This window comes from Photinus pyralis, unplaced genomic scaffold (assembly GCF_008802855.1).
Source record: "Photinus pyralis isolate 1611_PpyrPB1 unplaced genomic scaffold, Ppyr1.3 Ppyr1.4_LG4, whole genome shotgun sequence".
Taxonomy (NCBI): domain Eukaryota; kingdom Metazoa; phylum Arthropoda; class Insecta; order Coleoptera; family Lampyridae; genus Photinus; species Photinus pyralis.
In genome coordinates, this window is record NW_022170511.1 from 15245684 (window position 1) to 15261287 (window position 15604).

Genomic DNA, 15604 nt, shown 5'->3' on the forward strand with positions numbered 1-15604 from the left:
TATTTCCAGTTAAGCCGCCGGTTCTGGACAACTATCTATAATTGACCGGTAGATACAAATTGGTCGGTTAGTAGCAATAGTAAAAATCACAAACAATTATACCTTATTAAGTGAATAAGATGGAGGAGGCCAGTGATAACTTCGCGCATCACTAAAGAAACAGCAAGGCGGCGCAGTGTGATACGAGCAGCACCCGTACGGTTGTTCGTGCCTGAATCGACCAAATTCATTGTAAAGATCCGGATGACTCCCTCTGTCCACAAACCGCTGGTCCATTAACATCGGACTACTTCCGTACCTCTGCGGATCGACCCTCTCATGTCGCCGATGAAAGTTATCAAAACAGTACTGCTCGTTCGGATGCGGGTTGCAACACCAGTTCTGGCAACTCTGCGTACTTGCATAGTCATCGCATTTCGGCGGACTTTTCAGTATATGCGAGGACCTCGCTTTCTGATCTCTCTCCTGCCGGTTCTGATGATGTCTTCGTCTGTCCAAGCTTCCAGGCGCCGCCGCTCGTTCCCTTTCCGACGATCTGCGCGACGACCTCTCCCTCAGCGAACGATTAATCGGCGGTTTTGTTTGCGGAAGTTGCTGGTCCATTTTTTGAATCGACATTTCGATCGGATCTTTACGTATCCATTGAAAATCGTCATTGCATCGCGTGGAGCTATCTACAATATATTCGACTGTTGAAGTATGCGATGCCTTTAATTGTGTCGCTAAATAGTCGAGGTGAAATATGAATGTTATGTCCGTGGCCTTATATCGATATCGGTCAAATGAATGAAAAATAAATTACATCATTGATTGTTAGTGACACTGTCCAACATATGATTGTTTGGGTTGTTACTGTAGTGTATCTTATGACAATTTGAAAACTTACCACCCCTCATATCTTAGTAAATAAACGGGATATTAAAAAAAATCAAAATCCGTTTCGGTAATTCGGAGGGGGAATCACAATGACATAGTTGGCGACGCACCCCCTCCAACCCCCTGCGCCCCAGCCACCCCAACTTTTAAATCTTAAATAGTGACCCCCCATGTGTGATACGTCGTTGGAAAGCTCTGAAAAAATGCTTTCCAACCATACCAAATAGCATTACATTTAGGTTAGTAATTATCGTGCAAATCAAAAAATAAACTAATATGATACATTTGAAATCTGTCGTATTTAAAACGCAACCGGCGAACATAGACGAACTAAGACAGAGAATAATTCAAGAATGTCGAAATATTGCAAAACCAACATTTGAAAAGGTTCGACAAGAGTTTGAGAATAGATTATAACTGGCGATCAAAAATGAGTTGCTGTCAAGTCGGCTTTGGAAGTTCAAGTTAAATACGATTTTCCATGTTTATTTTTTGATTTGCACGATAATTACTAACCTAAATGTAATGCTATTTGGTATGGTTGGAAAGCATTTTTTCAGAGCTTTCCAACGACGTATCACACATGGGGGGTCACTATTTAAGATTTAAAAGTTGGGGTGGCTGGGGCGCAGGGGGTTGGAGGGGTGCGTCGCCAACTATGTCATTGTGATTCCCCCTCCGAATTACCGAAACGGATTTTGATTTTTTTAAATATCTCGTTTATTTACTAAGATATGAGGGGTGGTAAGTTTTCAAATCGTCACCCTGTATAAAAACGTACTCTGACCTGATGACAAACAAACTCCTAGTCTTTTGAACAGAACCCCCCTTCTCTTTGTAATAATATTGCAATGTGTCCAATTGTTTTTGAATCGACAACACTAAACAGTATATTTGTAGTTCACAAGAATTTCGATATCATCCCTTAACCATACAAATACAAGCACGATGCGGTTATGAAAAACATTCGAAATACACTGCTATAAAGCTCCAAACTGGGTACTTGAATGAATTACGTGAGCAGACCATTTATATTTGATCTCGATATATTTAGCAACGTTTTATCGCGCGGGAGAAAAACCTTTCAAAGTTTTCGAATGCGTCGACGAACAGGATGAGAGCTCCGAACTCGATTCTCGATTTGAAGTGGTTCCTGACCATACCGCATTTCCTTTTACAGTCGATTCGTCATCCTGACTTGAGGAGTCGCCTTCTACATCATTATATCTTTTACAATGTAAATATACAAAAAGCGAATGCTAGCATGTCTATTTTAGCGTGCCGTACCAAAATAAGAACGGCGTACTTTAAACTCTGATCTGACTGAGTGCTCGAAGTTTCTAAAAATAAGATGGAATTACGAATTTGTTTAGACAAAAAAAATCAGAAAAAGGTCTGGCTGTGGGGCGAATGCCAAAAGCGAAAACACGTGTTTGTCTACATTCGTATATCTTAGTTAATATCGGTTAAGTGCAAATACAAATCGAAACGTCGATGCCCATCCATGCAAGCGACATTTGACAAATTCAGAAACAGGGAACCTAAGTACATTTTTCTGAATTATATACGCTATACAACACCGACTCAACGTCCCTAAGGAGGAAATACCGACAATGCTTTGATTGATGACGAAGGGGGCGGAATTGGTTCGATATTCAATTACCTTCGGTATACCGCAAGTTCTAAGCGGCGTCGGCGTCGGCATCCAGATGCGTAAAATAGAGCGAGCTTATTAACTTTCGGTAATTTCAATTTAGGAGAGACAACCGTTTGTGATGTACTTATATGTATTACAAACAAATTTATTTTGTGAAATAAGACATTTAAGATCAATTTTGGGAATCTGTTTAAATACGGTTTTAATATAAGCGTCTCTTCTAAGATTAGATACGCTTCTCTTTGAAGTTTGAATTCTACAATTTTATTACATACCTGCATCGATTATTCAGAGCTTAGGCAAAGTTTAATAAACGTTTCCGTGCGGTATTTGGTATTTCAAAGTTTTAATTTAATACAGCATCCCAAAGCTTTCTTGACTGAAAGTAATACAACTACTATACATGGTGTTCTTTTGGATTCGACTCACTACAAGTATATAAAGAGATTCGCCGCGATTGTTTCGTTTATCCTCGCGTTTATCAGGGCGGTTCTGCATCACAAACTGACCAGAGTTATTTTATGTTTCAAATTTTTGGTCTGGTCTACTGAAAAGTCGTGGAGAAATCTGCGAAAAAATGTATAAACGCGGTCAATGGTGCTCCACTAAGGCGCATCTTCCTAAAAATGCAAACAAGCAAACGGCTACACCAAATTGAAACGAAGAAAAGTGCATAATATCGTCTTCTCAGGGTTTAGTTTAGTTTAAACCTCGATTTAAACGGTATCTGTAGTTTCTTAGTAGTTTTATTTCCACTCATAAATCATAATAGTTGTAGACTTGTACTCGTAGACCTCTTCAATTTTTTATTAATTCTATTTAATTTGTAGTTCAATGGTAGAGCGTTGGGCTATAAAGCCGGAGGTCGGGTGTTCGAACCTGGGCTGAGGTAAGAATTTTTCATCTATAGTTCCAGATAATTTTGAAAAAAGTGCCGCAAAATCACCCCCACATAAAAAATGACCCAAAACGTAAATTTTCTAAAATTCTAATTTTGTACCGAGGTTCTATAATCTATATATGTACCACGAATGTACCATGTGCCCTATTTTGGTTGAGACTGCAGTGTCCCAGCGGTTTTTAAAACTAGCGACTTGTGGTTTTCGCGATCCTCTGCCACTTTTTTGTGAAACTTTTAATACCACAAACAGAATTAATCTAGCACGCAATCCAACTCGGTTTGTTTCTGAGTCTTGACTTTTTGGGATGTTATCATAGCTTACTACCCACGTAAGAAATGTAAGAAAAAGATAAAAACCGAGGTAAAAAGAATCCAGTGGCGTAGTTGAAAAATTTTTTGGAGGAACCCTCATGAGATTTTACCCAAAGTTGGTATTTTTTAAATGCAACACCCTGTGGAAAATTTCTCTAACAGCTTCTTCTTGCATTATATACCGTAGATTTGGAATGTTAGAGTATGCTAGGCGGCCTTTAAATGTATATATGTAAAGATCCTCCTCCTCATAATCTACCATTAACTTAAACATTGATAAATATGTATAGCATGCTATTACCTTATAACCCAACTACATAGTTACTAAGCTATTTCGGTTAAAAATGCGCTTTCAGTTGAGAGTTGTGCACAATTAAAGTTTGTTCCATCTGTTGAGATTTCACGTCGATTAAAAAAACAGCTGAAAGCGTAAAGTAGAACGCGCGGAATTCTAATTGCCATCAGTTCCGAATATACGAGGTGTCAATTTTAAAACTTGCAGTCGGCCATATTTTCCAAACTAAAGAAGAACCAAGATTGCTTAATAAAGCAGCTCAGGTTGAAGTTCTTGGCCAATTTGCCATAAATCCCTCAATATCAACATTTAGTTTTTTTTGTTAATTATTAAATTTTTGTTAAATTGTCTTAAAGAATATTGACTTTATTGGTACCACTGGAAAGCATTTTTCAGTAGCTTTCCAACGATGTGTCACAAGTATGGGGTCGCCATTTAGGATTTTTGAAGAGGGGGGTTAGGGGGGATGTCACTCATAACTTCATTCTGGTTCCCCCTCGATACCCCAGCAACGCTTTTGCGCGATTTTCAATATCTTCTTTAGATTGGAAAATATGGCCGACTGCAAGTTTTAAAATTGACACCCTGTATATTGATCTCTGGCGTTCGAATTCATAATTTGGGAATTCCGAAGTGAATAGTTTGGACGAGATTTGCCTGTGGTCCCAGTGGAGGTTATACATATACGTTTTTTCCTTTATATGTAAGTACCGCTATGTTGCATTTCGTTTATTTATCGTGTACATTCTTTAGGTTTCGGCTGTAAGTTGTTGTAATATCATTTCCATCGACGATCGTTGCACGCTGCAATTTTCTCTAATCCTTCTCAAGTTTCCCTTACCTTTCTTTAAAATATCTGTCAAGATACTCTAAAGTGTTTTTTTTATGTTAACGTTCTTCCTCTTTCAATTCAATTTTTTTCAAGTTATTCTCAAGTTATTAGCGCATTTTCCAACATAATTGCTATGTCGTTTTAGGAACTACTAATCAATTCATGGAATATGCGATAAAGTTGCTCGCCTTAGGGCGAAAACCTTTTTACTTCTTTGATATTCCCTTCCTATCTAGTTTCCTTCAAGTTTTTATCTAATCGGCCCCTGAAATTGTTCCTCAAGTTCCTCTACGTGTCCCTTAGTTGCCTCGCATGTTTCCTGTATATTTATCTTTAATCCCTGTCAAATTCTCCTTAATTTCCTCTCAAATCCATCTCCTGCCTTCAAATTTACCATCAAGTTTCCCTAAAATTAAATTGATTTCAAATACGCAGGTAGTTAAAATATGATTAAAATTTATCATTCACATGTGCACAATTTATAACAGCTAAAACTATTTATCACTTCGGCGTCGAAAATGAAACTGTCGTCAATCGCAATTCAATATGTTTATATAGCAAACTTAAGTGTTCTCGGGTGCGCCCGAATTTTCTGGAACATTTTATGTGTTCATATTTCCGGGAAATCCGCCTCCGTTCTTTATCGCCGATGACTATTCCTTCATAGCGCCTCAATGTCTATCGGTATTTCTGGAATAAAATCAATGTCTCCTTATAATTTGGGTATAAATGTTCTGGAGGAATACAGTATTCTAACTTGAAAAGAACTGGTCGACCTGAGTAGCTCAGTTGTGGCTCTAACTTTGGTTACAACGACCCATGGCTGTTTGTGATTGTGAATTTAATACTCTAAACAGTATTTTTTATTTTTTTCATTTCATTTCAAAATTGAAATGCCACACGCTGTATATTTTTACACCCTATGTGCTGTTTTAGATAATTTATATGAGGTTGGTAACTTTTACAGTGATGGTTTTTAATGGATGCTATTTCGAGCATTCAATTCGTGTCCTGACTATGTAAATCCGTTCGAAAGCTTGAGGCGCCAATGAGTCATTGGTAATTGCATAGTTTATTCGAATCACAGGAAGATTTTGTTGATTTTGCAGTCGCCGTTATCAAGTCTGCTACGTAGTGAAAACACTTCACCTTCAGTAAATTTAAGCGGAAAAATTTGTTTTGATTAGAGGAAAAGGTTTAAGTCCCGGGGTGGGTGTGACTCATGAACGAAAAATAATATGAAGGGGAAATCCGCATTATGCCGCGAGAGAATTCACGTCGAGAACCATCAGAGCGTTTGCGTCGAGACCTGTAATTTGGTGCAGGGTGCGTTTCAGTTGTGTAAGAAAACTCGCGTTGGGCCGCGAGCGAATTGAAAGTCAATCACCTGTAATTTATCGAAAGGGTGAATTTTATTGCGTTAAAAAATTAGTTTCGATTCGTCAGTGCAGTTAACTCGATCACCTGGAATTTATCGCGGGCTATTTTTAATATGTATTGTATTATATATTTTACGAACAATCCACTTATCAAAAAACGCCGCCATTGCATCCATGTCACAGGTGGTTATGATACCACTTTCACTTACTCTACCAAAAAAAAAACTATCTGCAATTGCAATATTCCGAAATGATTCCACGGCATCAATTGTTCGCAAATCTCCTGAAAGACTTCCTGCAGTTTCCAACCGTGCGTTGATAATGAACATAAAACGTTTGTTAAACGGTGGAAACTTCGAAATACTTCTTTCTTAATTACAGAATAATGCGGTGCGATTGACGACAATTACTTCCGCCATCTTATTTCGCAATCAACGCACCACGATACTGGCTTCCAGAAACAATAAAGCGCGACTTAACGACAACACACTAATGTCAAATAACTTCCATTTACTCCCTCACCAAATTGATATTTGCTTCAAAAGATAAATACAAGGCTCTTGCCTAATTATATTCCAGTCATGGCTGCCATGCTATTTACGAAATTATCTCGATTCGAACCAGACGGAGCTTTGGAATTAATCAATTAATCAACACAATACGGCTTTAAGGAGGTCAGTGACACACAGAGCTCTGTAATGACTCTAATTTACTCTTCCTTGTAGCCTCATAATACTGAAAGACGATTTATCGGTTGCATTACGTATCCAATGCAGTGAAACAAAACAAAAGTAGGCAATGGGGGAGTATTAGTAACTTCTGTCTTTTAATGGTGGATGAGCGCAAGATAAATATTTATACGACCGATTTAGTTGCGGTTTTGTTTGTGTATCGTAGCACTTTTGTTGAAAAAGTAAAAAGCACGCGTTCGGTTTCGATTTTTTAAGCATGTGTACTTGACGTATATCAAAAGGCTTTATGGTAATTTACTTTCCTTTTGTGCGTAATCTTCGTAACTCTGTCTCATGCGAGTCTCTAAAGCACTGTATTCTAGTAGTCCTAAAAACTTTTTACGAATACAAAATTGCTTTCCGGGTTTTATTTGTGGACTAAACGTCGTGATTAACAGAGCAAATTGGCAGAGACAAGGTATAAGCGCTGAAAATTGCTGGCATCGTGGTCGGTTAACTCAGAATATAAAAATGGCTCGAAAAATGGAAAACTTTTGTGATAAGTGGTGCAATTATGCAGCATGAATATATTTCCCAAGCGTACCTGAAATCCATATTTCGGGCTCACATGATACAATGCGATCAAAGATGAGTTGCTGTCGAGTCACCTTTGGAATTTTTGTTTACATGGGAAATCATATTTAACTTAAACTTCCAAAGGCGACTCGACAGCAACTCATTTTTGATCGCCCGTTATACACATGTGCAGTATAATGTAATATTGCATTAAACATGTTAGGTCGTTAAATAGAAAATAAAAAATTTTAACCATTTAAACGTCCACATTTCGCCAATTAACAAAATAATTAGAGTAAGTGGTCCAAATATGGACACCCCCTCGGGTACCCCTTCTATTTATTGCTCAACACTTAAAAATCATATTTAAACCAAGATAATAGTCGTAATAAATCGTCATTAGGTACTTTTCGCAATATATACAAAATTATGTTTCCCAAAAGTTAAAATGTAGGTAGATATAACATGTAAATTTATAACACAAACGAGAATTTCACTATTTATCACATCGGCATCGATGTTGGAATTTAACTCATACCCAACTCAATTTGCTTATATAGCGAATAAAAAGATTCTAGAGTAAGTAATCATATTTCCCGGAAATAACGCGTCACATTCGCTTTCATTCATTATCGCCAGTTACTAATCCTTTGGCGACTTGTTGGTACCGGGATATCTCTCTAGAAAATTCGCTACAGTAACATATGTACGTCATTTAAAATATCGAAGATACTTATAATTATTTAATATCTGCGAGATATATTTGTTTCATTTAAATTATTCAGTTATTCAACCAAACCTTGATACCGTTTGTCCGTTACTATTTAAATGTAAAAACTTTGTTCCATACATTTAATAATGTAACCAACTTGGAACCCACAGTAATAAGAAAGTTAGAAATAGTTCCGGCTTTAGTTGGAACACACTGTCAGATGGTCTTGCAGGTTTTCAATTAATCATCACGCGACACAAGGAAGCCCTGATTAATTTTTGCGGGGGAACACAAATTATATAGTTACGCCACTGCATACAACCCGATACAACCTATAGATGTTATGATTGAATATTATTTACGTTTCAACTTTTTTCAAGGGTAGGGTATACAATTAGTTCGTTGTACTTGTTAATATTAGCCACTGTTTTGTGTACCAATTAAAACATATAATATCTGAATATCACCATATTAAAATTTCTTCACTAAATTTACATACAAAACTTATTATTACCAAACAATAGTCGTTTACGCAATAAAATTACGTTATCGCCAAATTAATCTTAGGCTTTGCACAAACAAGTACCATTTGTTTATAATTGCGAATGACTCGTTATCTTTTGTTACGATAACTTCTTTATCGTTTCAAATTTGATTATTTTATCCTCGATTTTATCTGAAACTTCATTACACACAGGATGAATATTTCAATATTCTGCTTTGCAATCCAAATGAATAAATAAACAATATGAATAATCAAAAGCATAGCGATAAATATTTAATACAATGCGAAACAATTCCATATTTTGATTCGACTCAAAGGGCCAATTTATAACCTTACTTTATGTGAGATTCAATCGCAATATGTAAATGATAAAACTGCAGATAAGGCAGGTTCATCTATTAAGATATGCTCAATTGCTCAACTGGCTTAGGTTATTCGCACAACTAATCGGCCCTGTAGTGTATCGATATTGTTAGCGTGTTTTCCTTAAAGTGAAAAAACCCTATTGGCTGTACTTTGTACCGTCCGTTCGTCCGTCACACGTACTCCTTGTACACCACTGAACCGATTTGGGCGATATAGGGCTCATTTGAAAGGGTTTGGTTCAAGGATATTTTTTGGTTTTGCGCATGCGCAGTGTCAAAAACTTGGTTTAACGTTTAACTTTTTTATTTATGAAGATATTTAAAAACTTCCTTATTTACGGAAGCATTTAAATGAAATTGAATACATAGTCACTTGGAATACAAGCAAATCTAACACCAGTTTTAAAATGTGGTTGCACAATGGCCACTTTCTTATTTATGAATAAAAGTTTTAGACATTATGATGCTTAACATGATGAATATACTAATTTCCTTCAATATTTTACAATTTTTGAGTTATAGGTATTAGGTAATGCAAACTTTAATTTTTTTAATGGTAGTCATAGTTGGCTTTGACATTTTTAAAAAGGACAAATTTTCCTCTTTATAAGGCTTGCTAAATGTACTTTAATAAATAAACGCGCTGCAGGAAATTTCGTATTATTGAGAGGTAAATAAACATGGAAAACACTGTCTAGTGAGATAGGTAAATAGTGCAACTGTGGCATATTTAACATATTTAAAGGCCATCTTCGAAAATTCACTATATGAAAGTTAAAGTAATAATTATATTCAATACACTATTAAAACTAGATCGTATCATGCCATGGAAAACAATAAACAAAATCGAGAACAAAATACTGCTGTTCATTGTTGAAAGCCTCAAAGAAAACTTGGATTTAATGTTTGGTGCAAAATTGTTGGATCCAAGAATGCGCCTTTAATTTACGATGAAAATTGGACAGGCCAACGTTATCTTCATTTTCTACCAAATGAATTTCAAGATATATAGGAATGGGTTAGATTTGGAAACACGACGTAATTTACGCTGGTTGCAACACAACGGTGCCCCGCCGCACACCCAACTGCAAGTATAAGAGCACCTAAACCAAATATTTATTTGTCAAAAAAGTACAATGAACCTTAGGTATATGATTGTAAACAAAAAAAAATGCAGTTTAAAAATTTGACAGTCAACTATGGTTCTATCTATTACTATTTCTACTATTTCTACTATTTTTGTCTCGATTTTTGTTCTTTGCCTATTTCTGTATTTTTAATACTAACGATTCTACAACATTTAAAAGAAAAATCACTGATCTGTTTTTCGCTCATATCTAGTAAACTGTGGATTTTTTTCTCAAAAAACAAAAGCATATCTTGAATAAGCTCTTAAAACGACAACTCTTTCCTCATTTAACCGAATCTCTATGTTTTACGGTTTTTGAGATTCTAATGCTTAAAATGAAAAAAAAAAACTCACTCTACTGTATCTAATTTAAGATGATCTCTAAGTTTGTTTGTGTTTGCATGATAACGGTTTTGGCAGATAACCTGCACGTTTAGTTTGACATTTCTGATCACAGGGCTGAATGTCATCATATCATGATATTATTTTTTATAGATATATCATGGTACCTGTATATCAAATTTGACAACCAGTGACGTCATTAGAAGCGCAGGCGTGCGCGTGAGGTCTTACTAGATTACAGTATCACGAGACAGTATGGCTATTAGAAATCGAAAGTTACAAATAAGTCCTCGTATATGCCGACCAAACAAGGCTTAGCTTGGACGATTACGTAACCTGATCTTGATATAATCTAGTCCTCCGCCAATCCAAATTGTTTATTCAAAATTGCTTATTATGAGATCGAGATCATAGCCGCACTATTAATAATGAAAAAAAAAACGAAAATTTTATCAGTTCTTCCTTGAGTGATAATAAACATAATACTGAAACGAGAATTTGAAATTTCGAAACCGTTCGCGAGTTATCATGTACACAGACGAACGGACAGAAAGTCCAAAATCATGAACTCGCTGTACAGGCTCGTTCGTAAGTCGAATATTTCAGCCGTAACATCATTGGCTTTTGAGGTCGCTTTTTGAGTTCATTAGAGAATAGGATCTCTTCCTTTATAGCACCATCATAAATCGCACATACACTATCAGATGATAACATTGTGCAACATCGCTGCTTTTATCACGCTAAATTGCATAAGCAAAGTTTGGCTGCTGTCATTTCGTACGCAGAAATCAAGATACGCTCTTTTTGCTCTTTTAATGGTTACTTTTTTTTTAATTTTTGCAGAGCCTTATCACGTATAGAAATAATTTTTTTAATATTATCGATCAACCACGGAGCTCTGGATTTTGCAGCCTTTATTTCATAAGCAGAAGTCATATAAAGCATTGTAAAGGTTTCTCACAATTCTGAATTTAATTTAGACGCCAAAAATAGCAAGCTTAGGTTCTGCCGTCGCGGTCGTTTTTATAGAAACAGCATTGTCATATGTTCTGAATAGTGAACGGCTGTTATATGACGCTCCGCGTGACATTTGAAATAAGGATGACAGATGTCATTAGAATGCATAATGATCTGTTTCACTTAATCTATCCTCACGACTTAGCCTACTCATTCAAACTTATTAAAATGTCATTTTAACACGAGTTTTAACATATGCTATAAAATCAAGTTTATCGTGTACTACTGTCCAAATGCCGCTAGCCAATACAAGACGTATCAAAAAACTGATTGTGTATATATTCTGCGAGATATTCTGTATAGGTACCCAAAAAGTACTACATATATTGTATAATAATGTGCTGGTTATCGACATCCAATGTACTGACTAACTTCCAAATACCGCCAGACAGTACATCGAAATATCAGCATTCTTAATTGGTAGCAATTTTTTTTGTCATTTTAAGATAGTACTTAAACGGTACTACCGTTGAGTGAAGGAATCGAGGTCCTTCACTCAAGGGTACTACAGCGCGTACTGGCTGCCTTTACGCACGTGGCACTGTCATATTCAGAAACCTTCGATAACACCGTGTACACGTCTCAACTTCTAGTATCTTGTTTCCCTTCAATTTCCTTTTGTTGTCATTTCCGTCACCAGCTATGGATAATTTGCGAATTATAGGCCAAAAATCCATAAATCTCGCGATTCTCAAGTTAGTATAAGGTTCTTTGTTGGATAAATTGAGTAAGATCTACTTGCTACCAACTGTAGGTACTAATTAGATGCCAACTTTATACCTCTGTAAAAAAACACTGGGTTTTCGTGACTCCTATGGGCTTATGGTATATTGATACAAAACTGACATTTTTAGTTAGGGTACGATGCTCTCAATTCGTAATTCCATTTATAACGCCATGCAGACGTAAACTTCGAGCACATGTCGCATAAAATCAAATTTAGACATGCCACACATTAAAGTGAGCACAAAAATGAAATACCTGGTGCGGATTGTACGCTACTCGCGGTAGCGCGATCCTCTTCCGTAATGGTCGCCAGTCCTTCGTTAATAATATGCTCACCGATCGAATCACTATCTGTCGCACTGGACGAGTCCACGTCACTCGAATCGCTATCGAAATTATCGACGGAATAATCGGAGGACAAACGTTCGCCCTTTTCGATCGCGTATTGATGATTATCCTCACCGTCCCGATCTTCCGTTGTGGACGTTCGTTTCGATGACGACGAGTCGTATTTGGAAACAAAATTTTGTATGTCCTCCGCAGTTAAATTAAAATCGTTAACGGCCTCCTCGAAGTTGTGGTCCGCACTTTGAATCGAAAAACTAAAAAAACTACTATCGTCGAATAAATCTCGTGATTCGAAATCGCCCCTGTCCGAAACAATTCTGTCGATATAATTTACTTGATTCCTTACCGAAAAGTTACCGCCCAGAGCCTCTTCTAAACTTGTGATATTTTTAGATCTAGCGTGTAAATTCGTAGGGGATTTCGACTTCCGTGTTTCACGCGCCATTCCTGAGAAGTGATTTTCAATTTCACTTTGCGCCGCTGCGCCGTTCGTATTATCATTACTGTATGGAGGATTTGGATTATGGTCGAGCCAGTGTAAAGGCCCTTCAGCGTCATTGTTACTCGATGCATTCTTATCATTGTAGGTTTGATTACTGGAGCTGCTTGAGGGCGAGCACGCTTCTTTTGTGTACGGTAACGAGTCTCTCAATTGTTCAGCACTGCAAGTGTTTAAAAAAGGGCGGTTTACTTTCACATTTTGTTCCTCGAGAACTGCCACTGCAGCTGCTACCATCGTGCCACCCCCGCAACACCGATCGCGCATCCTACCAGTTTATTTTTAAGCTACGTTCGCGTGCGTATGAAGAACCAACGATAAGTCCACCTAAGTACCCTTGTCATTGATTTATGAAGGTAATTTGGAAGTTCACACTAAATATTTACGTAAAGATTCACACGTTCGTAGAGAGCGTTTTTAATACGAGGCGAAAACACGACCAACAAACAATAAACTAATAATTAAATCCCAGCAATAATGGCCACTTTAGTTAAGAGAGCGTAATATTTATTAATTATTCAATACAAATGTCAAGTGGTAACGTTATTAACAACGTCTCAGCAACGACTGAGCAATGCCTTATGCGTACAGTCGCGACAGACTTAAAATAACTCAGTTATTTAGTCAGTTACGTTATGTTTGTATCTTAAATGCGACTTGGCGAATGAAATACTGTAGAATCCATTTATCAAATCTATTTAGATTGTTTAGAATGCGGAGGGAAGAAGTGAAATTTAGGTGCCGCGCATCAATCAATTAAATAATCAAAACCATAAAGAAGTTACTGTAAGTGAGATAACGATAGCCGTTTGCAATTAAAACACGTGACCTTTTTAATGAGTACTTGTTTGCACCAAGCCTTCATGAGAAAGTAATTTTATTACGCGAACGGCGCCAATTAAAGTTTTGTTTGTAAATAAATGAAGAAATTTTAAAATATGGGAAGATACTTACGCTGTTTTAATTTTCATGCATTATAATTATGACTCATTAAACGTTCAATAAAATGAGCACGTATAACAAAGCAAAATTTGAATCCTACTTGACGAAATGGTTGGAAAATAAGAATATGTATTCAATTATAAAGTTCAGATATAATTAAAATTCACTCTCACAACTTGCTATGGATTACACAAAAATTATGAAATTATTCAAGGTGACCTTAAAACATTATATCACTACCTGCCTAAAATTATGGCCGACACATAATAGTCTCCAAATATTACCTACTTTTTTTAGAAACAATTAAATAGGCACCAACTAAGACATGACAATAGATGTCAAAGGAGACGAGTTGTTCACTGATGACCACAGTGTAGGTATTCACATACACTATAGTCAATAACTCGACGGTTAGGGTGGGTTTGTAGGATATGTCCAATTTTTTCTGGACATATTCAGCTCGGGTGATCGGCTGTGCCGCCTCACCTCGCACGTATATACACTGTGTCTAAGATAAGGATGTCTATCATGGTGATCTGACAATTGGGTCTTCTTGAAAAAAATTAATATAACTTTTTTGTGTCTTATTGTAAAGTTTATAACCTGTAATTAAACATTTCATATAAAACTGTTTTTTCTAATTGCAACATGTCAATAAACAACATATAATATCGTAAAACTTAAATTTTGTCACAAACCCGACGAAATGCCGATATTGACCGAGCGCTGCTTACGTCACTACGCAGGTTGGCTATCGAGAGTTAGTGCATGACGGATTGAAGTCGTGTATTAATTCGACTTAGAATCCCATCTAACACAAAATGAGTTCTGACGGGTTTATAAAGGGGCAGTCAGACTGCTAAAGGTTCTCGTGTTAACGGTTGCCGCCCTTTTCTCGAAAAGTGAGTTTTTTCAATGCAGCTGAAACGAGTGAAGTCAAAACCCAGAGGTAAGTCGGTTATGCAGGTAAAATCAAAACAAAAATTTTTTTTAATGTGCTTAGTGTTCATTTTCAAGGTTTTTTAAACAAACACGGAAAACCCAATTGTCAAATTAGGAAAAAGTTGCGTAATTAAACAGTTATTATCATGCTTTAAAGAAAAACCAGAAAATTCCGATTGCTTCCGAAGATATGAGAAAAACCGAAATTTGTCAAATTCGTTTTTATTTTTTTCTGATGTTATTTAAAGAGATATAAAAAAATAGAAAACACATTCTCATTGCCACTCTTTGAGCTCTACAAGGCATTGTTGAGAGATTTTCAATACACAACGTTCCATTTCGGTAAGGTAACAATGTATGCGTTATTTTATTCATAGAGCGTGTAAACGCTGCCTTAAAAATTAACTACATTATCGATCGCTAGATGTCACTCACTATAACAATAACAAAACATGGCGCGCAATAGGTATAATTTCCACTTCCCGGTCTTGTCAGTAATCATATCTGTATAAAAGGAAGATCCCTCGACTGGCGCTAATTCGATCAGAGTTCTTGGTGGGCACTGCAGCAGTCGTGAC

General features: G+C 36.6%; 1 protein-coding gene across 6 annotated transcripts in view; it reads right to left on the reverse strand.

Moving 5' to 3' along the window:
- LOC116169452 (liprin-beta-1) overlaps positions 1–15604 on the reverse strand; it is an 83304-nt gene that overhangs the window by 24479 nt on the left and 43221 nt on the right. For 4 of the 6 annotated variants that reach the window (XM_031485542.1, XM_031485545.1, XM_031485541.1 and 1 more), the window contains exons 1-3: positions 12551–13722; positions 1958–2089; positions 103–674 (exon numbers count right to left, since the gene is read on the reverse strand). The exons of 1 other annotated variant lie outside the window; for it this stretch is intronic. In XM_031485542.1, the coding sequence (XP_031341402.1) occupies positions 103–674; positions 1958–2089; positions 12551–13409 (1563 nt within the window). In that variant the 5' untranslated portion in view covers positions 13410–13722. Of the gene's footprint in view, positions 1–102; positions 675–1957; positions 2090–12550; positions 13725–15604 lie in introns of those variants that run through there. One more of the 6 variants, XM_031485546.1, reaches the window with a different exon arrangement.